Source organism: Elephas maximus, chromosome 13 (genome assembly GCF_024166365.1).
Source record: "Elephas maximus indicus isolate mEleMax1 chromosome 13, mEleMax1 primary haplotype, whole genome shotgun sequence".
In the NCBI taxonomy this organism is placed as follows: Eukaryota; Metazoa; Chordata; class Mammalia; order Proboscidea; family Elephantidae; genus Elephas; species Elephas maximus.
Window position 1 is genome coordinate 30,160,579 of NC_064831.1, and position 24,314 is coordinate 30,184,892.

A 24,314-nucleotide genomic window follows, 5' to 3' on the forward strand; every position below is an offset into this window, starting at 1 on the left:
GGGGAAGAACACGCTCAGTGTTTCTCAAGCTGAAAGAACTGAAGAAAAAATTCAAGCCTCGAGTTGCAAGAGTTCACTGAAAAGACAGGAAAGAAAGAAAAGACCAAGATGGATGTCAGAGGAGGCTCTGAAACTTGCTCTTAAGTGTCGAGCAGCTAAAGCAAAAGGAAGAATTGATGAAGTAAAAGAACTGAACAGAAGATTTCAAGGGGCCTCTGGAGAAGACAAAGTAAAGTATTGTAATGACATGTGCAAAGAGCTGGAGATGGAAAACCAAAAGGGAAGAACACGCTTGGTGTTTCTCAAGCTGAAAGAACTGGAGAAAAAATTTAAGCCTCAAGTTGCAATAGTGAAGGATTCCATGGGGAAAATATTAAACAATGCAGGAAGCATCAAAAGAAGATGGAAGGAATATACAGAGTCATTATACCAAAAAGAATTATTCAATGTTCAACCATTTCAAGAGGCGGCATATGATCAGGAACCAATGGTACTGAAGGAAGAAGTCCAAGCTGCTCTGAAGGCACTGGCGAAAAACAAGGCTCCAGGAACTGAGGGAACATCAATTGAGATGTTTCCACAAACAGATGCAGCGCTGGAGGTGCTCACTCATCTATGCCAAGAAATATGGAAGACAGCTTCCTGGCCAACTGACTGGAAGAGATCCATATTTATGCCTATTCCCAAGAAAGGTCATCCAACCGAATGTGGAAATTATAGAACAATATCATTAATATCACATGCAAGCAACATTTTGCTGAAGATCATTCAAAAACGGCTGAAGCAACATATCGACAGGGAACTGCCAGGAATTCAGGCCGGTTTCAGAAGAGGACATGAAACCAGGGACATCATTGCTGATGTCAGATAGATCCTGGCTGAAAGCAGAGAATACCAGAAGGATGTTTACTTGTGTTTGATTGACTATGCAAAGGCATTCGATTGTGTGGATCATAACAAACTATGGATAACACTGCGAAGAATGGGAATTCCAGAACACTTAATTGTGCTCACGAGGAACCTTCACATAGATCAAGAGGCAGTTGTTTGGACAGAGCAAGGGGAAACTGATTGGTTTAAAGTCAGGAAAGGTGTGCGTCAGGGTTGTACTCTTTCACAATACCTATTTAATCTGTATGCTGAATAAATAATATGAGAAACTGGACTATATGAAGAAGAACGGGGCATCAGGATTGGAGGAAGACTCATTAAAAACCTGCGTTATGCCGATGACACAACCTTGCTTGCTGAAAGTGAAGAGGACTTGAAGCACTTACTAATGAAGATCAAAGACCACAGCCTTCAGTATGGGTTGCACCTCAACATAAAGAAAACAAAAATCCTCACGACCAGACCAATGAGCAACATCATGATAAACAGACAAAAGATTGAAGTTGTCAAGGATTTCATTTTACTTGGATCCACAATCAACAGCCATGGAAGCAGCAGTCAAGAAATCAAAAGACACATTGCATTGGGTAAATCTGCTGCAAAGGACCTCTTCAAAGTGTTGAAGAGCAAAGATGTCACCCTGAAGACTAAGGGGTGCCTGACCCAAGCCATGGTATTTTCAATCGCATCATACGCATGTGAAAGCTGGACAATGAATAAGGAAGACCGAAGAAGAATTGACGCCTTTGAATTGTGGTGTTGGCAAAGAATATTGAATATACCATGGACTGCCAAAAGAACGAACAAATCTATCTTGGAAGAAGTGCAGCCAGAATGCTCCTTAGAGGCAAGGATGGTGAGACTGCATCTTACATACTTTGGACATGTTGTCAGGAGGGATCAGTCCCTGGAGAAGGACATCATGCTTGGCAGAGTACAGGGTCAGTGGAAAAGAGGAAGACCCTCATCGAGGTGGACTGACACAGTGGTTGCAACAATGAGCTCAAGCATAACAACGATTGTAAGGATGGCGCAGGATCGGGCAGTGTTTCGTTCTGTCGTGCATAGGGTCTTATGAGTCGGAACCGATTCGACGGCACCTAACAACAACAACTTATGCCAGAAAAGGATAATTAGAAGAGGGCCACAGAGAATAAAGCGAAGAAACAGTACCCACAAGAGGATAGGGAGGGAGAGCCACAGCATAGAACATAGCTCCATTGACTACCTTAAAGAACTTCTGGTTTCTGCCTAAGAGGGTAGACCAAGGCTGAGCTAAAATACGTTCTCTAACTTTCTAAATATTTGGTAAGGTATCCGCAGCCCAATTCCCAATGGAAATAAACTTTACCCCCCCCCGAAAAAAAAAGTTCATCTTAATATGACCCTAAAAAACCTAAAACCAAACCCACTGCTGTTGAGTCGATTCTGACTCATAGTGACACTAATATGACCCTAGACAGGAGATAATATTATTATTCTCATTTTAGGGATAAATAAACTGAAGCTAAGTTAAGGTTTGTCAGAATGCAGATTCAAGTGTCTATGTCTCTAAAACGCTTGGGTTTTTCACTCTCTAAGTCACCCCACTGCCCTTGACTTTGTGTTTTAAGAAGTCAGCATCATAGAAGGCTTGTTTACACATGGTACTTTAGCTTGTCCTGTGACCTGTGTCTGAAGCTGGGAGATACACCATGTTTATAAAATCAACAATTCTGTAGCTTCTAAAAGAAACACTCTTTTCTAAATATAAACGATAGTTCTTCTTACACCCTACCAAATCACCAAATTTTAAAAAAATATGTCAATGTTATTAAGGAAACTCTGTAATTTACACATTTTTGAGTATAGTTACATAGACGACCCACCCATTTTCCAACTCTATACCTTCTAGATAAATTCATTTAAGGAGCCTGATTATAAGCAGATAGAACCCTGCAAAAGCTCCTGTGGTACAGAACGTCACGCTCAGACAGAACCCACTGCACTAGTAAAGCAGTGTAGGTGTGACGGGTCTGATGAGCCAGCATGATCTGCTAGACTTCCGGCAGCGTCTCCCTGAAGAACTAGAGCAGAGAATGATATTCACTGATTGGATTAAATGTGGCTCATCTGCCAGAGACTCCAAATGTTGGCACGTCACCTGCTTCTCTCTAACCACATCCCTATGACATCAGCACAGGAAAGGAATGGATTTCTGTCTGAAAGATAAGGAAACCAAAGCTAAGGGTTTAAACGACCTGCCCGAGGTCATCCAGTGAAATCAAAAAGCTCAGGTTTCAGGTTTTCTGCCCTATCTGATAAGAGGGTGATATGCAGTCTTCAGCAAGTTTAACATTCCACTGGCTCCTTAGAGGCTTTTTAAGTGTCTGACTTTCAAAAATGATATTGAACTCTTCAATTAAAATCAGTTAGAAATAATTTTCAAAAGCTTTTAAAATTTTTCATATTACCCTTTGAAATAATCAGTCATGCTGGGTACTGAAAAAAGCAGAGAGAAAACATCATATTGGGTTTTACTTTCTTTTTTAAACCTTAGAAATGTGGATTTATAGTAAGAAAAAAAAATTTGTTTTAATCAAATGACGTTTGCTGACTGAAATTTTATGAGCCGACATTTTCTATGCTCTCAAGCTGAAAATAAACATTTCATTCCAATTTTAATGATAATTATTGTAGTGGGTGAGAGCAAGTCTTTGTTACTATTCTACTACACGGTAAATTAATCAGGCTTACTCATTAACACTAATTTAAAATCATGACAATACCACAGATCTGTCACAAGTGACCTGTTGAAGACATCTGGATTTTTAGGACTCCCAGAATCAACACAAAAGGTTCCCAACCCCCAAGGATCCCCAAACTGAGACTATGCCAGGGTAACGATTATCCCCTGAATATAACTGGATACTCACAGTAAGAAGACAATTAGAATATTCCTAAAGGGATAATGTCCTTAGAAAGAACTGAGGCATCAAATGTGCTAGTAAGCAATGCGGGAACCCTTCCATCAGTCTGAATATGCCATGAAGAATATACACAAAATATACAATAGCCTTTAATCAAAGTGTTTGGGCACTATCACAATTTCTGGTTTCCTTGACTAGAAAAGCAGTAAGTATTGTCCAGACTACAGCCTGGTCTCCTTTCTCCATCTTGGTTCCCGAAGTGTCAGAGACTGGTCTTACATATCAGCAGAAATAAACACACGATCATTAAGGAGATCAGAACATAGAGCTACTCTTCTGCTCAAGACGAGGAACTAGCAAAATGAATTTCCGGAGAGACGCATGTGAAAACATGCCTGGGGTGGACTTTGTCTCTGATGGAGCCCGGATGCTCTCAGTACAGGAGTTAACACCAGAGACACGGATAGAACATCAAAAGGAAGGAAATGCTGGAGAAGTGATGGCTGGGAGAGCCACTTACCAGCTATGTGAATAGCCAACATTAGTTTGATAGAGACATGAACCAGCTGAAGAGCTTTTCTGTGAGGAGTCCAGCTGAGGTTCTCGCTGTCAGTGAAAACAAATGGCCACACTGCCTACACAGGTGCGCATCCCTCCAGCTTTGCTCACGTCCCCTTCTCAATCAGGCCTCACCCTGATCATTCTGTTTAAAATAGGCCTGGCCATTCTGTTTAAAATGGCATCCCCTCTCCTCTCCCCCGCCACCCATCGCATAGCACTTCCTAGCCCTTGTCTTTGCTATATTTTTCTCCGCAGTAGTGGGTTACCTTATTTAAAAAAAAAAAGCCATTGCCGTCGAGTCAATTCTGACTCATAGCGACCCTACAGGACAGTGTAGAACTGCCCACAGGGTTTTCAAGGAGCGCCTGGGGGATTCCAACTGCCAACCTTTTGGTTAGCAGCCATAGCACTTAACCGCTATGCCACCAGGTCTTCCCCTTCTAATATAGTATATAGTTTATTTACCTTGCACAGCATCTCTCTCTCTTCCCCCACTAGAATGTAAGGTTCATAAGGGCAGGGATTTTTATCCGATGGTCCACTGCAGTAGACCCGCACCTGGAACAGTGCCTGGTACATACAGAAACTTTTTTTTTTTTTTTTAACTGAATTGTACTAATGAAGTACGATATGGGACTACACTCAATCACAGTAGCAGAAAAGAGGGGCATTTGCTGAATTACATGATAAAAAGCACAGTTGTCTCTGCATGTGATGTTCTCACGCTCAGTGACATAAGCCATCCCCCAGAGAATGATATATTGCAACACGATGGCGGATGCAGGAAAAGAAATTGAGAGCTACCAAGGACACATTCATGGAAATTGAAAGCCTCAAGAAAGTTGACACATAAATTCCTTACTAATGGGAGCCTGTTGACTAATCTCAGCTCTCTGTGGAAAAAAAATGTGCAACAATCACATAGAAAAATCCTGCGCCAGTATTTCTCTCCTCACATCATCTCTGCTTTTTTTTTTTCTTTCCTGGCTCACTTTCTCAGATCTCCTACAATTTGGTGGAAATTACCACCAAGTGGAAAAGTAGAACTTGATAGGAGATGAAATGAGAGAAAAATGTGTGGGTCCACAATTCCAAGGTTCAGACCATATTCGCCACACCAAATTATAGCATTTAGACCAGCAAGTTGTCCAAACTCTTTATTGCTGACACCAGAGTGAAGGAAACAAGGAAGGGAGGATGGGAGGAGAGGCCAAGCTGAAACCACTGTCCTGAGAAGGGGAGGGAGTTGGTGCAAACTTGTCTGGTTGGTCTACAAAAGGGTCACTGGGAAGCAGAGGCTTAGATTTCTCTGGAAAATAAAATTTTAACATGTGACATGTTGGTAAGAGGCAGCATATTCAATTATGCATCATCTTATAGGTACTAGATTCCACTTCTATGGTCTAATTTTATGGCATTCCTGGGTTACTGCTTCTCTTTGTTGCCAATCTACTTGAATTGATTTATTAATATGATTTAATTTTATTGTTCTAAGGCCAATGACAATGGCTGGGAGCATGCTAAAATCAGCTTTTCTAGAAGTTAAATATCTTCTAGTATATTTCTAGACAGGAAATATTGAACCATTAAGATTATCTCATTATACAGTATACCAAAAAAATAAAAAAAACCCAAACCCATTGCCATCAAATCGATCCCAATTCATAGAAACCCTATAGGACAGAGTAGAGCTGCCCCATAGGGTTTCTAAGGAACAGCTGGTGGATTCGAACTGCTGACCTCTTGGTTAGCAGCCAAGCTCTTAACCACTGTACCACCAGGGCTCCAGTTATATAAGACAGATAATCTTAATATGTAGTTATAGATAATGGTTCAAGATTAATGGGGACCCTGGGTGGCACAAGTGGTTTGTGATTGGCTGCTAATCTAAAGGTTGGCAGTTCAAACCCACTTAGCAGCTCCATGGAAGAAAGGCCTGGCAAACTGCTTCTGTAAAGATTATAACCAAGAAAACCCTATGGAGTAGTTTTACTCTCTTAACACGTGGAGTTGCAATGAGTTGGAATCGATTCGACAGCAATGGGTTTGGTTTTTGGCTTTCTATAACTCATACCTTTTACCTGTCAGGACAAGTGGTACCTAGAGCTCAAGGTGCAGGTTAAAACAATTAAAAAAACAAGGTATTTTGAAATTTTTTAAATTATGAGCATATTATTATTCACCTGCAATTGAATTTGTATTGTTATTGAGGACTAAACCAGAAGAAAAGAGGTCAATCTTCTGTGAAATTAAAACAGGATGACCCATTTCCAGTTAAATGAAGCCTCCATCCCAAATGGAGGCTTTTTGTAAATTAGAAGGCCAGCTGCCATATCTCTCCTGATAGTGTGTGTGTGAGACTCTGTGTATGTGTGTGTGTACGTATGTGGACGATTCAGGAGGCCATCTTCTGTGACTTCTGTCTCCAGGGAGGATAAGCCCACGCTGTCCAGGTTTTGCCATCTCATTTCCGGCGTCAGATGTATGATGACCTCTCTAGATGTGCTGGTTTTAGGCCAAACCCCCAACTTGTCTTGATGATATTTATGCCTGGTTCACCTCTTTCCACAGTATAGAGAACCATTTATCACTGCCTTCTGTATACACCTCTTACAGTCAGATCTTAAGACCTGCTTTGGGTTTCCTAAGTTCCAGAAGCCTGGGTCTGTGTGATTGACAGTTAAGTGGACAGGCTAATTGGCATTCATCTTACAGTACACTGAGACAAGCAAAACGAGTGGGATCTCATCTTCCCCATCAAGTCTCCTCCACTTACTTTCCTTGGGGACTGCACAAAGATGCTGAATATTCTGCGACCACCAAAAGACAGAGGGCTGAGTACTGACTCTGGGGTTTAGAGGAGGCTAACAAGAAGGGGAAGAAAAATTTATTCTAGGTCAGAACTTCGTAAGACACTGGTCTTCATAACTGTAAGGCCCTTTTTTGCCCCTTGAGTATAGGAAGCAGCAGGTCCCTAGGTGACACAAATGGTTTGCACTTATCTGCTAACCAAAAGGTTGGCAGATCAAACCAATCCAGCTGCTTCGCTGAAGAAAGGCCTGGTGATCTGCTTCTGTGAAGATTACACCTAAGAAAACTCTGTGGGACGCAGCTCTACTCTGTAACACACGGGGTCCCCATGAGTCACAACTGGCTGGACGACAAGGGTTTGGTTTTTTGAGGTTTTTTTTTTTTTTTTTTTTGGTATAAAAAATATAGGAAGCACAATATTTAAATCTGTTATTGATTAGAATAAGTGTTTACTTAAATTAATATGTTTTCAAGAAAAATAGCAAAAAGCACTTAATGGAAGAATGAAGGCTGTTGAGAATATGAGGGCAGAGAGGGTAAGGTAGAAAGTAGAAAGACCAGCATACAAAAAGCAGCAATATGTGCTTCCTTCACTGACGCTATTTGCATAATTATCCTGGGCTCATTTCTTTCTCAGTTTCTGGTCTAATTCAAACCTCCACATTCTAGCTAGAAACTCGATCAGTCAGATTCAGACAATCTGCATGATAATTACACTCAGAGAACCTGAATAGCAACCCCATTATAAATTCTACTGACACTAAAGCCCTTATACCCAAAAAAAAAAAAAACATTGCCCTTGAATGGATTCCAACTCATACGAAACCTACAGGACAGAGTAGAACTGCCCCACAGGGTTTCCAAGGCTGTAAGCTTTACAGTAGCAGACTGCCACATCTTTCTCCCAAGGAGTGGCTGGTGGGTTCAAACTGCCAACCCTTTGGTTAGTAGCCGAGTGCTTTAACCACTGCACCACCAGGGCTCCTAAAACCCATACACATAAAGGGGCACATATGGCATCAGAGTTTACAATAAAAAGCAATTACAGGTGTGTGCAAATCATCGTTTTGTCACAATTAGAAATAATTCAGTTTCATTTATAAATTTAAAGAAAAAATAGTAAATTAAGCAGTAAATTTTTTTAAGTTTTAAGGTATTTCTCTTGTAGACATTTGAATAATACATGCAAATATTTGGTTAAACTCTTTATCAGAGATAATAAAAAAAGGCACAAGAGAGTCTTAAAAATTAAGCTGACTTTTAAAAAAATTGCTACATATTTAGGATTTTTTCTAATAGGAATAGATGAAAGAAAGTCATCAATTTGGGGAAATCGATGCCTACAGATATCCAAATAAAGAACATTTTCCTCAGTACGACAAAGAAAGAGTATTTTCACTTTATTCCACAAATAAAACCCACTCAGTTTTTGCTATCCTATAAATTTTAAAAAAATTAACTCATCTGAGGAGTCTAACATTAACTGTGGTGAAAATGTATATAGACTTTATCCTCCATTTTTTAAAAAATGTGTGGATTATACACACTGCGTGCATCTTTCTCAAAGCAGCACGTTCTATCAGAGAGTATTTTTACATTCCCCCCTTCCAATGCAAATCACTGGAGTCTTTCTAGGAGAAAGCTGGAAAGAAATAGAGGTTCAGAAAGGACCACGACTCATTTCTCCGCCGCAGAGAGCGGCTCTCCCCAGCCACGGCAGGCAGGAAACTTCTCACTGTGTGCTCTGGGGGGCAGGCATTATTTTACCTTCCATGGGCGAGGACCTGGGCTGCCGGGCATCTGCCCAAAAGAATGAAAGGCACAAGAAAACAGGTCCTCACCGGGCAAAACTGAATCCTAATACTTACAAAATCATTTAAATTATCTGAGCAAACATATGGCTCTCTCCTTTAAGTCTGTAGTTTTTCCACCTCCCACAATTTATTCACAAGGAAGAGAACTGCTGCAATATGATCTAAGTCAAAGAATCAAACTGATAAATAATAATTTTTAAATGCCTCATCTGAATCGAGATCCGTTCCTTAAAGCTATGACGTTGAAACCATCCCTTCTTAGGGCAAAAATCTCTTTTGGTTCAGAAAGCCATTTCTTAACATTGTATTTTTTAATTTAAAATAAACAGCCTTACTGCTTGTTCTCTGATCCCCACCCCTCCCAACCCCCCAAAATAATGAAAAATGATAGGGTGGGGCATACTTGTAAAAATAGCTCTCGGATACAATCCTTACGCCCGCTGTTTGAGGAAGCAAACCTACGGTCTAACCCGGGGATTTTTTTTTTCTTTCTTTCTTTTCTTTCTGTGTAATGCTACCACGGAGCTCCACCCAAATCCGACTCTACTTCAAGGCAGATTTAAAAAAAAGAAAAAAAAAAATGTCAGAAGGAAACCAAACGTTTGCTGGTCATCAACAGCATTCAGAATTCAGAGGGTCCAGTCATGCATTATGGATGAATGGGTTTCCAATGGTAACTGAGCGCCTGGGCACTCAACTCCAGGGTTCTCTCTTAGGGGACGGGTGGGGGGAGGGTCGCATCGCACGCCCTCCTCCGCCCTGGGGTAGCGAGGCCGGAATCCTGCAAATTAAATATTTCATCCCTTTCTTCGTGCCCAACAGAGAGATGCCGAAAAAAATTCTCTTATTTAAAACAACCTAAGATGCACATGAAAACCAAGGCTAGTAAAAATTAAAAATCCAGTCAGACCACATTAGAAGCGTGATTTAAAAAAAAAAAAAAATCTTGTATGACTTTCTCTTCATTCATGTTAATCCAGTGCCTTTGTTTAAGCCATCAGTGGTTCTCCCTCCGTCCTCTAGTTACAGAGCATGCAAGAGCACCTCGAGAGAGAAGGGAAAGCCAGAAGGGACAGAGCAGGAGAAATCAGTTATCCACCTGGATATTAAGCAATCTGAACATTCAGGACCTACCCATTTCTGCAGACAAACAGACTAATCAACGAAGGGCAGAATTAAATCCTCCCAAGCCAGTCGCTGCAGCTCCGCGGGAACCCAAAAGAACAATGCACATTTCCGCTAACATCTCAAGTTTGGAAGCACCACGCAAAGATACCGGTTAAAATTCCCTACCATGCGGTGCAGCCATCATCAGAAGCCCAGCATATCTTCTGCTCTATGTAGTGATGTGCCAGCTCATGAACAAAAGAGAAGAAGAGAAAAATGGAGGAAATGAGAGGAAGGCTCAGGAAAGTCGGCAGGAATGTTTCTGGGTCATTAACAAGTGGGAGACCCCCTTCAGTATTCAAACCAATCAATCTTTATCTTACAGGACATCTTTTTCTCACTCAGCGTCTGTTGAAAAGACTGCAGCAAGCTAAGCAAGGGATTATGGGATAGGGATGCAGCAGAGAGCTGCAATGAGATTCGTGGGTGGCTTGCTCTCGCCTCTGAGTCAGCAGTCAGCTGTTTCTATGCGCTCCTGCTGGGCTGCCGAGGTCCATCGCCAGCATCCGAATGCAGGCTTAACGGCCAGCCAGGCAGCCCGGCACACTGCTACGCAGCCTGGACAGGTACCGGGAGTGTTAAAATCAGAGTGTGCTGATAAGAGAGGAGGGCGCAACGGGAATAGATTCTAGGAAGAAAGCTAGGTAGGTATAAGGCACCTCACAATGAAAAGTTCAAATTTAGGGGAGTGTTTTGTGTATCACAGTACACACATACTTCCATTAGTTAGAAAGAAAAGATGGGCAATTTTCTTAGAGGTTTCAAGTAGCTTGAAACACAATGTAAATCTTAAAAAAAGCAAGACCAGCCTAGTTCAATAAGCCTCTACAACCTTTTTCCCCTCTTGAAACTCACCCAGAAAAGGGTTTATACAGTCCCTCAAAGTCAGATAATGCAAATGATATTTCTCTGTGTTTTGTGGCCCTAACCACTCAGAGAAAAATCATATGGTACACATATTAGATTCAGGGGATGACCAGACCACGCTCCTCTTCAGATGATGTCAAAGTTTTCAGTTTAAAGTTGAGAAACTTGATAAACATTGACATATACACACACCTTGGTTTCCTATCAAATCATTAAACTTATTAACAGAAGTATTAATATGAAAAGGATCAGAAAGTAGCCATATCAAAATGATTCGATCTTCATATTCCAAATAATACTTTAGAATAAAAAAAATTACATATCAGAATGGAATTCACAACCATTCGCATAGAAACAGCACTGGAAGTAAGGAAGGATAGTGTATTCTACTCTTTGGTAAGTTACTAGTTTAAAAGTCCACACTAATAACTTTTATTTAAATAATGAGACTGTGTATCTGCATATTTGATTGCATTAATATTTATCACATTCTTTGCATGCACTCAGGCACTGTGAAGGGGCACTGGGCTCTACAGAGCACTGACTACCTTCTGGAGGGTGGAGGGATGTCCATAGAGAATCTGATGAAATCGACAGACTCCAGAGAAATGTGCCAGTTGCCATCAACTTTGCCTCATGGCGCCCCCACGTGTGTCAGAGTAGAACTGTGCTCCACACACCTTTCAATGGCGGACTTTTTGGAAGTAGATTGCTAGGCCTTTTTCTTCTAAGGTGCTCTGGGTGGACTTGCACCTCCAGCCTTTTGGTTAGCAGCCAAGTGCATTAACCCAGGGGCTCCCAGAAAAATACACAGACATGCTAATTTTGGCACGCTATTTCAGGTGGTACACAGCTCTGGAAAGCCCAGGTTAACTCTGCTTTGTTGGTGTGTGCCGTCAAGTTTGATTCCAACTTATAGTGGCCCTATAGGACAGAGTTGAACTGCCCCCATATGGCTTCCAAGATTGTAATCTTTTATGGCATCAGATGTCCAGGTCTTTCCTCCCGGGAGCGATTGGTGGGCTCAAATGGCTGACCTTTCAATTAGCAGCCAAGCACTTAGCCACTGAGCCACCAGGGCTCAACTCTAGAAGGTCCCAATTTAATGAACACCAACCCTGAAACTACTGGCAGGCCCTTTTCTCCCACTCAGTTTTAAAATGCCCTCTTCCTAAGACAGGCTGTCACAAAAGTGCCCTTGGTGCTGTGAGCAGAGTCCTGTCTCCTCACTCATGCTAAGCCCTCCCCACAGCCCAGCTCGCTGACTGCTGACCCCACCCTCAGCACATCCTGTCTTCTGCCCTCTCTCCTCCTAGTCCCTGACTAAACTCAAATTCTGGGGCTTAAACTGGAGTGTGTGGGTCTCTGTTCTCAGAAGACAGTGGGGAAGTGGAAGAGACCCTTGTTCTTGTTGCTTGGCTTGTAGTCAGAAAATGCTCACTTATTCATTCAATCATTCTTTCCGACAAAAGCTTACTGACTGTCCAGAGTGTGCCAGGCAGAGCAGGCACAGAGGTTACAGAGAAAGATGCAAGCTTCTCAGTCCTCAAGAAGGCAGCAGTCTAGTGTGGGAGATGGGTTAGTAAGCAGGCAGGTGCCACATGGAGCGGTAGGCGCTTTGGCAGCAAGAGGAACTGGATGCTCTGGAAGCACGTGGGAGGGATGTTGTAGGGCAGGAGCAGCAGGGAGCACTTCAGGCATGGGGCACACACAAGGGAAGGCTTGGAGGCAAGAGCCAGCTCCCTGGCATTGAGTGTAGTAGTTCAGAGTGCCTGAAGCCTGGGGTGAAGACAGAGCAAGTGGGGATTGTAGAAATTTCTGATCTTTTACCTGGAATTGGGAATACCTCTTTTCACGGAAACAGCATTACGCAGGACAGTTGAACTCCAAATACTGTCATCATAATGATTTAACTGCTGTAGGTGTTACAGAAGGTACCCTGGTGGTGCAGTGGTTAAAACACTCGACTGCTAAACAAAAGGTCGGTGGTTGGAACCCAACAGCCGCTCTTCAGTAGTAAGATGTGGCAGTCTGCTTCTGTAAAAATTTACAGCCTTGGAAATCCTATGGGGCAGTTCTACTCTGTCCTACAGGGTTGCTATGGGTCGGAATTGACTCGATAGCAGGGGATTAGAGGGCTTAGCTGGGAACCTAACAAACACATGTGATGTTGTTTGTTATTAGAAAATGTAGCCTCATTTTAATGTATGTCCTAGGTGGTGCAAATGGCCCACCGACTGCTAACCTAAAGGTTGGCAGTTCTAACCCACCCAGTGGCTCTGCAGATGAAAGGCCTGGTGAACTGCTGCTGTCAATATTACAGTCAAGAAAACTCCATGGAGCAGTTTTATTATGTAACACACAGCGTTGCCATGAATTAGAATCCACTCCATGCAACAGAATCCACTCCATGCAACAGGTTGGGTTTGGTTTATTGGCACATGAACATAGCTGCATGTAAGCTGGGACTTGGGCTAGGAAAGAACGTGTCAGTGAGCCACACTGTCTTCCCCTTGGCACTCTCTGGCAACAGGGAGATAGGTGGCAGTGGTAGTGGCCACTGGTGCATAAGGCCTCAGCTTCTTTCTCAGTTGGAGTGCCTTTATTGAGGCCTCAAACGGCCAGACTGTAAGGCCAAAAGAGCACAGATGAGCTCAAAATCCTTGAGATTAAGGCCGCTGCACACGTTGCTAACTTCTTGGAGCTGTCTTGCCCATCGCCGTTTCCCTCCAGTTGAACAGACATTGAACAGAGAGTTAACTGTCACCAGCCAGTTGGAGATGATATACACTCAAGAAGTATACAGACAGTATATATGCATAAAAGCAGGTCACATGCTAACTCAACTGGGTTTGGTAGGCTCCTAGCAGATGTTGTTGTTAGGTGCCATAGAGTCAGTTCTGACTCATAGCGACCCTATGTACCACAGAACAAAACACTGCCCGGTCCTGCTCCATCCTTACAATCCTTGTTATCCTTGAGCCCATTGTTGCAGCCACTGTGTCAATCCATTTCGTTGAAGCTCTTCCTCTTTTTCAATGACCTTCTACTTTACCAAGAATGATGTCCTTCTCCAGGGACTGATCCCTCCTGACAACACATCCAAAGTATGTAAGATGCAGTCTTGCCATCCTTGCTTCTGAGGAGCATTCTAGTTGTACTTCTTCCAGGACAGATTTGTTCATTCTTTTGGCAGTCCGTGGTATATTCAATATTCTTTGCCAACTCCACAGTTCAAAGGTGTCAATTCTTCTCTGGTCTTCCTTATTTATTGTCCTGCTTTCACATGCATATGATGCGACTGAAAATACCATGGCTTGGGTCAGGTGCACCTTAGTCTTCAAAGTGACACCTTTGCTTTACAACACTTTAATGAGGTCCTTTGCAGCAGATTTCCTAGCAGATAGCGGTCCAAAGTTTACTACCCATGTATTACGTGCCAAGCTCAACACAAAGCCCTTTATATACAGTCTACCTATCCCTGACCAAGGGGGATTTCTACTACAAAAGTAATCTCCTTGGGATGGCATGCAAGGCCATTTACCACCTAGCCTCTGCCTTCCTCATTTTTACCACCTTCTGTCCTCCCCAGCTGCACTTTAGTTCGTAAGACATAGCACCTCCTTTAGCATGGGTTCTCCTCCAGGGGAAGATAGCAACCCCTCTTGGCATGACGGGGCGATACGTTTGGAAATGTGAAGGGGCAAACTGGGCTGTCACACTGACTGGGATTGGGGTGTACTAAAGACATGTAGTGCCTGAGAGCAGGGATGCTAAACATCTTCCAGTGGGAGGAAGAGTTGCATCCAAGTAGCTTTGTTCCCTTCAAATGCCAATAGTACCCCCTTTGAGAAACACTAATCCCTAGGCAATTCTTCATACCTGACTGGTGGTTTATAATTTAGGAAGCACTTTCATATATATTTTCTCTTTGATCCTCATAGTAAAGCCAGAAACAGATAGAGCATGCACTGTTATTACTTTACTGGCAACCGAGGTTCAGAAAGGTTTTGCGATAGGCTCAGGGCGGAGTAGCCAGTATGTAGTTGAGGCAAACTAGAGCCCAGGTCTAGCGATTGGCATAGTTCCTCTTTCAGTGCATCACAACTTTCCTCAAGGATGGGCAAGAGCAGGAATAATAATCAGGCAATTCTGAGGTAGAACAAAAGCAGCTGATTAGAGCAGCCACGTGTTTCAGTAAGAGATAAATATAATCAACAAAAATGAGGCAACCTGAAATCAGGAGCCTATAAAATCTGCCTAATGCAATCATTAGCTTTTCTTATCTTTACTTTAAAAAAGCATTAGGAAAATTATTGCCCAGTGGTCTTGTTAAAGCGGATGGTAAGAAACAATTATTTCCAGCCTTCAATTAAGACATGAGCAACTGAGAAGAGATACTGTTAAGATGGATTTCGCAGGCTGGTGCACCAGGGCTGGCCCCTCAAAACCAAGCTTCTTCCAGCCAGTCCAGACTCTTCACCGTCACTTTGGTGGAGTAGTTAGGCTTGGACCCCAAGAGGCTCCTCTCCATGGCCAGTGGCCCTGGTGAGACCTCCACTTTGGGGGCTGGGAATCATTCTTTAGTGGATGTGGGGAGATCCTAGGCCAAACAGGACTGCTTGGGAATAATGGTAGATACAACAAAAAGCACTTCCCCTTTAAGTGTCCTTAAGAAAAGAGAAGGCCTAAACTGGCCTTAACCTTTTGGAATTATGTGGATAGAAGTAGATTAACAAGGGAACCAGCTGACCAACTTCCAGCCCAGGAACTCAAACCAAAATTGTCCTGACTTTGGGATTACCGTTTATATTATAAATTCATAAATAATTATGGGCCACTACAGATAAGGCATGAACAGGGACCCTCTATGGCTCCCAATGACTGTCTCCTGCCTCCAAGTCATAGTCATGTCTGATTGGGTCATAAGGCAGTTTGGAGTAATGGTGACCCAGATCACACACTCCTGACTCTCTGTCCAGTATTCAGCCTCTCCTCCAGATTGCGCGTGTGCTTCTAAAAGGTGCTCCCAGAACTGAAGACATAAACCAGGCGGGGTCTGCCCAGGACAGAGTAAAGCAAGACCGTTGCTTTCCTTATTCCAAGCTCTATCCTTTTATTATTGACATCTGAGCTCATCTTACCTTTCTTGGCAGTTTTGTAATGTTGACTCATATTGAACAGACAACTGAAATTCATGTCCAGTAACCCTTTCAAAAAAGGAATTTCAGTTCGTCTGGTATAATTTATTCTTATGGGATCCAGGACAGCAGCATGTCTAAAAAACCCAAACAAAACCCACTGCCCTAAAGTGAATTCTAACTCATGGAGACCCCATGTGTTCTACAATAGAACTGTGCTCCATAGGGTTTTCTTGGCTATAATCTTTGCGGAAGCAGATCGCCAGGCCTTTCTTCACAACACCACTGGGGAGTTCGAACTGCCAATCTTTTAAGTTAGTAATTGAGCACAAACCATTCACATCACCAAGGGACTTCAGTAGCATGTCTACCCCTTCCTTATGTTATTTTCTGCTCTAACAATAACAACAAAAAGCAAGCCAACAAAACACTCTTGTTTCAGCCTCGTTTGGCCCAGAGAATTCATATTTGACTCGACCCCTGAGTGTCCCTGGAGGGCAGCCTCCCAGTCCAGCCTCTGGATTCCTAATTACGCTTACTTACTCACTGAGGTATAACACCATCAAGGGTTGTTTTCCTCTTACACAGAGTTTCATAATCACAAGTTTTCATTTTGACAATTAAATTGAGGGCAGTGCCAAGTGCCTGCTTGCCTCAGCGATTTACCTTGTTTAATTAATGCAGTGGCTTTGACTACAGGGCTGGAACTATATAGCAAATTACAGTTCCCCTGGTGACTAACCGGGGCCGAGGCAGATCCCAGGCCTTGGCTGGGCAAATAGAGCCTTGACTAACCCGCAGCAGGAGCAAGGAGGTGGCCCGAGGTGGGGTGCGCCGCTAACGCTTTATGAGAAGCCCTACTTCCTCTTCTACACATTCTTTCCTCTCCTCCCAGTGAGAGGATTATTTTTAAACCAGTATGTAGTTAGAGGGAACCTTAGAAATGTTCTTATCTGTGGACCAGATATTCCCACATCTAGAACTCCATCCTAAATAATCACACGTATGGACAAATCACAGGCGGGCTTGGTTTCCCAGGCCAAGCCAAGCCAGACGGCATTCACGGCTCCCCAGGCAGCTGGGTTTGTGGTTTCTATGGCAACAGGTACCTCCCCGGAAGGAGTCTCTGGGCTCTTCTCTCTTGTCAGCCTGAAGGAAAGCGGGCAGGCCTACCCCACAGAGATTTGGATTGCTCTCTTACATTGCACTGTATTATGAGCTTCCCCCCACCCCAACCTTTTTTTTTTTTTTTTTCCTCTCTCTGTAGGTTCCCCTTTCTCATCTTATTTCTCACCTGGAAACAGGGTCACTCAGTAAAATAACTGATTCGAGTTGTGGTTGTGGGGTGGGGGGTAGTAGTCAGGCTTGCAGGTAACAACAGTAAAAACTGGGAGCTATTGGAATCATGGAGTCCCTGGAGTCCCTTGGGTGGTGTAAATGGTTACCTGGCTTGGCTGCTAACCAAAAGGTTGGCGGTTCAAGTCCACTCACAGGTGCTTCAAAGAAAAGCCTGGTAACCTACTTTCAAAAAATCAGCCATTGAAAACCCTATGGTGAGGAGGCGGGAAGAGATGGCTGACTAGGTAGACGCTACCTCGGATCCCTCTTGCAACAAATACTGGGAAAAACAAGTGAATCAATCACATACATGACAATCTATGAACCCTGACCATCAAACACAGATCTAAAGACTTGGCCTGAGTGACAGAGACTGAGAACGAGCAACCACAGGGAAGCAACGACTGTTTTCAGAGCCTGGAGCCAGCGTCCCAGTCAGAAAACCTTGGCGCCGGGCTTTGGACTGGGCGCAGGGGAGCTGAGCACGGCATCCTGAGACAGCGCAAACATGGGACGCAGCCCTAGCCCCCAGAAGTGACCCCGGGGGAAGCCCAGCCAGTGCATGCAGGCAGCGCAGCGACGCAGCTGACAGGAGGAGAAGTCACCAGGAGGCAGCGACTGGTTTTGGAGCCTGGGGTGCGGCACCCCAGCCAGGGAACATTGGCGCTGGGCTTTGGACTGGGAGCAGGGGAACTGACCACAGCTTCTGAGACAGCACAAGCACAGGACGCGGGCCTGACCCTAGGGGACAATCTCGACCCAGCCAACGCACACAGGCTACACACCCCTCGGAAATCTCAGATAAAACAGTCATCACCAAGCAAGATAAGTAACTTTGTCTATATTCCCCGGTGCTACTCTCTCCTATCTATCTAATCCCTCCCCTCTCCTTCCCAGGAGGCTTCATTAACATTGGAATTTCCTGACCCAGAGAGTGAAGTGCTCTGCAGTTTTTGGTTTTTTTTTTTTTTGTCTTTTCCTAACCCATTCTCCTGGCCTGAGAGAAGCAGCTACAAAAAACCCAGGGACCAAAAATCCTTCCCTGACTTCCCAAAATTGGACTAAAAATACAGAACCAGCTCCAGCCAAACATATGAGATCCACAGTCTTGGGTTTTCATCCCTACAGGGAACAAGGTGGCTATTATAATGCAAAGGCAATTCTGATAGGGATCTGACTGTAATTGTTTTAGCGGATTACTGGAAAGACAAGTTTCCCAGGTCTGATATCTCTGCATATTAAACAGAGCCCTCACTGACCCACAACAGGGAACCGAGGGCTGAAACTCCCCCCAGACCACCTAGCCTCCTGCCTTAGGGGTCTGAGGATGGTGACACCTACCAATCTGTAGAGGTACATGCATTGGGTGCCTAAGGTACAGCTGCAGAGCCCACCCACCAGTGCTTTAGGAATAGAGACACACTTACCTCACTGGCACTTGGGAGAAGCCTGTCAGCATCCTGCCCCCCCCCCCCCGGAGTGTGAAACCCTGCTGCTACTAGAATCTGGTGCACACAACTATCACCACTACTTCTCTAGGTGGATAGGTGACAGTCTGCAGCACACACTTGGTGACCCCAAATCAGATCCTATTCAAGAATAGTGAATGCACTCTTATGCTTATATATCTGGTAACAGCCCAAACCAGCTGGTAATAGGACATAAGTGATTCAAGGGCTACGACAATCAAGACAGCGCGATCTAGTAGCCCATCTACATATATTGAAAGAAAACAAAACAAGATAAGACTCAGTGAGCAAATATAAAAGAAATCATTACAGTATCTTATAGATGGCTCAAAGACAGCAGTCGATATCAAACCACATAAAGAAGCAGACCATGATTGCTTCTACAACTCCCCAAATTAAAGAATCAAAATCTTTCCCAAATGAAGATACAATCCTGGAATTGCCAGATGCAGAATATAAAAAACTAATTTACAGAATGCTTCAAGACATCAGGGATGACATCAGAAATGAAATAAGGCAATCTACAGAAAAAGCCGAGGAACACACTGATAAAGCAGTTGAAGAACTCAAAAAGATTATTCAAGAACATAGTGGAAAAATTAGTAAGCTGTAAGAATCCATAGAGAGACACCATTCAGAAATCCAAACGATTAACAGTAAAATTACAGAATTAGAGGACTCAATAGGAAGTCCAAGGAGTAGAATCGAGCAATTGGAATGCAGAGTGGGGGAGCTGGAGGATAAGGGAATTGACACCAATATAATTGAAAACGAAATCAGATAAAAGAATTAAAAAAAAAAAAATGAAGAAACCCTAAGAATCATGTGGGACTCTATCAAGAAGAATAATTTGCATGTGATTGGAGTTTCAGAACAGGGAGGGATAACAGAAAATAGAGAGAGATAGTAGCTGAAGATCTGTTGGCAGAAAACTTCCCTGACATCATGAAAGACGAAAGTATATCTATCGAAGATGCTCATCAAACCCCATATAAGATTGATCCAAAAAGAAAATCACCAAGACATATTATCATCAAACTTGCCAAAACCAAAGATAAAGAGAAAATTTTAAAAGCAGCCAGGGATAAAAGAAAGGTTTCCTACAAAGGAGAATCAATAAGAATAAGTTCAGACTACTCAGCAGAAACCATGCAGTCAAGAAGGCAAAGGGATGACATATATAGAGCACTGAAGGAGAAAAACTGCCAGCCAAGGATCATATATCCAGCAAAACTCTCTCTAAAATATGAAGGTGAAATTAAAACATTTACAGATAAACACAAACTTAGAGAATTTGCAAAAACAAAACCAAAGCTACGAGAAATACTAAAGGAAGTTGTTTGGTCAGAAAATCAATAATATCAGATACCAGCACAACACAAGGTCACAGAACAGAACATCCTGATGTCAGCTCAAATAGGGAAATTACAAAAATGAATTAAGATTACTTTTAAAAAGAAAAAAATGCTCAAAACAGGGAATCATTGAAGTCAATATGTAAAAGATCACAATAATCAAAAAGAGGGACTAAACACAGGAGGTATGGAGAGGAAAACAAGGCAATATAGGACAATACAAGTTAGGTTTTTACTTAGAAAAATAGGGGTAAATATTAACGTAACCACAAAGAGGTCTAACAATTCCATAACTCACAATAAAAACCAAGAAAAACATAACGACTCAACAAACATAAATTCAACTACTATAAAATGAGGAACACACAATTTACAAAGAAAAACGTCTCAGCACAAAGAAGTAAGTGGAAAAATGAAATTGTCAACAACACACACAAAAAGGCATCAAAATGACAGCACTAAACACATACTTATCTATAATTACGCTGAATGTAAATGGATTAAATGCACCAATAAAGAGACAGAGAGTCTCAGACTGGATAAAGAAACACGATCTGTCTATATGCTGCCTACAAGAGACACACCTTAGACTTAGAGACACAAACAAACTAAAACTCAAAGGATGGAAAAAAATATATCAAGCAAACAAGCAAAAAAGAGCAGGAGTAGCAATATTAATTTCTGACAAAATAGACTTTAAAGTTAAATCCACCACAAAGGATAAAGAAGGACACTATATAATGATTAAAGGGACAATTGACCAGGAAGATATAACCATATTAAATATTTATGCACCCAATGACAGGGCTGCAAGATACATAAAACAAACTTTAACAGAACTGAAAAGTGAGATAGACACCTCCACAATTATAGTAGGAGACTTCAACACACCACTTTCGGAAAAGGACAGGACTTCCAGTAAGAAGCTCAATAGAGACACGGAAGACCAAATTCCTACAATCAACCAACTTGACCCCATAGACTTATACAGAACACTCCACCCAACAGCTGTGAAGTGTACTTTCCTTTCTAGCACACATGGAACATTCTCAAAACAAACCTTTGCAGAATCCAAAACATCGAAATATTACAAAGCATCTTGTCAGACCACAAGACCATAAAAGTGGAAATCAATAACAGAAAAATCAGGGAAAAGAAATCAAATACTTGGAAACTGAACAATACCCTACTCAAAAAAGACTGGGTTACAGAAGACATTAAGGAGGGAATAAAGAAATTCATAAAATGCAAAGAGAATGAAAACACTTCCTATCAAAACCTCTGGGACACAGCAAAAGCAGTGCTCAGAGGCCGATTTATATAGATAAATGCACACATACATAATGAAGAAAGAGACAAAATCAGAGAACTGTCCCTACAACTTGAACAAATAGAAAGCGAGCAACAAAAGAATCCATCAGACACCAAAAGAAAACAAATCATAAAAATTAGAGCTGAACTAAATGAATTAGAGAACAGAAAAACAATTGAAAGAATTAACAAAGCCAAAAGCTGGTTCTTTGAAAAAATTAACAAAATTGATAAACCATTGGCCAGACTGACTAAAGAAATACAGGAAAGGAAACAAATAACCCGAATAAGAAACAAGATGGGCTATATCACAACAGACCCAACTGAAATTAAAAGAATCATATCACATTATTATGAGAAATTGTACTCTAACAAATTTGCAAACCTAGAAGAAATGGATAAATTCCTAGAAAAACACAAACAGAAGTAAAATAACTAAACAGACCCATAACAAAAAAAGAGATTGAAAAGGTAATCAAAAAACTCCCCCCCAAAAAAAGCCCTGGCCCGGATGGCTTCACTGCAGAGTTCTACCAAAGTTTCAGAGAAGAGTTAACACCACTACTACTAAAAGTATTTCAAAGCATAGAAAATGATGGAATACTACCTAACTCATTCTATGAAGCCACCATATCCCTGATACCAAAACCAGATAAAGACACCACAAAAAAAAAATTACAGACCTATATCCCTCATGAACATAGATGCAAAAATCCTCAACAAAATTCTAGCCAATAGAATTCCACAACATATCAAAAAAATAATCCACCATGACCAAGTGGGCTTTATACCAGGTATGCAAGGTTGGTTTGATATTAGAAAAACCATTAATGTAATCCACCATATAAATAAAACAAAAGACAAAAACCACATGATCTTATCAATTGATGCAGAAAAGGCATTTGACAAAGTCCAACACCATTCATGATAAAAACTCTCAGCAAAATAGGAATTGAAGGAAAATTCCTCAACATAATAAAGGGCATCTATACAAAGCCAACAGCCAACATCACTCTAAATGGAGAGAGCCTGAAAGCATTTCCCTTGAGAAAGGGAACCAGAGAAGGATGCCCTTTATCACTGCTCTTATTCAACATTATGCTAGAGGTTCTAGCCAGAGCAATTAGGCCAGACAAAGAAATAAAAGGCATCCGGATTGGCAAGGAGGAAGTAAAATTATCTCTATTTGCAGATGACATGATCTTATACACAGAAAACCCTAAGGAATCCTCCAAAAAACTACTGAAAGTAGTAGAAGAGTTTGGCAGAGTCTCAGGTTATAAGATAAACATACAAAAATCACTTGGATTCCTCTACATCAACAAAAAGAACACCGAAGAGGAAATCACCAAATCAATACCATTCACAGTAGCCACCAAGAAGATAAAATACTTAGGAATAAATCTTACCAAAGATGTAAAAGACCTATACAAAGAAAATTACAAAGTACTACTGCAAGAAACTAAAAAGGACCCACATAAGTTAAAAACATACCTTGCTCATGGATAGGAAGACTTAACATAGTAAAAATGTCTATTCCACCAAAAGCCATCTATACATACAATGCACTTCCGATCCAAATTCCAATGACATTTTTTAATGTGACGGAGAAACAAATCACCAACTTCATATGGAAGGGAAAGATTCCCCGGATAAGTAAAGCATTACTGAAAAAGAAGAAGAAAGTGGGAGGCCTCACTCTATCTGATTTCAGAACCTATTATACAGCCACAGTAGTCAAAACAGCCTGGTACTGGTACAACAACAGGCACATAGACCAATGGAACAGAATTGAGAACCCAGATATAAATCCATCCACATATGAGCAGCTGATATTCAACAAAGGTCCAGGGTCAGTTAATTGGGGAAAAGAGTCTTTTTAACAAATGGTGCTGGCATAACTGGATATCCATTTGCAAAAAAATGAAACAGGACCCATACCTCACACCAAGCACAAAAACTAACTCCAAGTGGATCAAAGACCTAAACATAAAGACTAAAATGATAAAGATCATGGAAGAAAAAATAGGGACAACCTTAGGAGCCCTAATACAAGGCATAAACAGAATACAAAACATTACCAAAAATGACGAAAAGAAACCAGATAACTGGGAGCTCCTAAAAATCAAACACCTATGCTCATCTAAAGACTTCACCAAAAGAGTAAAAACACCACCTACAGATTGGGAAAAAATTTTCAGCTATGACATCTCCGACCAGCGCCTGATCTCTAAAATCTATACGATTCTGTTAAAACTCAACCACAAAAAGACAAACAACCCAATCAAGAAGTGGGCAAAGGATATGAACACGCACTTCACTAAAGAAGATATTCAGGCAGCTAACAGATACATGAGAAAATGCTCTTGATCATTAGCCATTAGAGAAATGCAAATTAAAACTACGATGAGATTCCATCTCACTCCAACAAGGCTGGCATTAATCCAAAAAACACAAAATAATAAATGGTGGAGAGGGTGCGGAGAGATTGGAACTCTTATACACTGCTGGTGGGAATATAAAATGGTACAACCACTTTGGAAATCTATCTGGTGTTTTCTTAAAAAGTTAGAAATAGAACTACCATACAACCCAGAAATTCCACTCCTCGGAATATACCCTAGAGAAATAAGAGCCTTGACACGAACAGATATATGCACACCCATGTTTATTGCAGCAC

At 41.9% G+C, this 24,314-nt stretch overlaps 1 protein-coding gene across 12 annotated transcripts in view; it reads right to left on the reverse strand.

The window, feature by feature from the left end:
- The window catches only part of TRIM2 (tripartite motif containing 2), a 198,858-nt gene that overhangs the window by 64,431 nt on the left and 110,113 nt on the right, over window positions 1-24,314 (reverse strand). Inside the window, exon 1 of one of the 12 annotated variants that reach the window (XM_049852746.1) lies at window positions 10,280-11,210. The exons of 10 other annotated variants lie outside the window; for them this stretch is intronic. In XM_049852746.1, coding sequence (XP_049708703.1) covers window positions 10,280-10,282 — 3 coding nt within the window. In that variant the 5' untranslated portion in view covers window positions 10,283-11,210. Of the gene's footprint in view, window positions 1-10,120; window positions 10,222-10,279; window positions 11,211-24,314 lie in introns of those variants that run through there. One more of the 12 variants, XM_049852753.1, reaches the window with a different exon arrangement.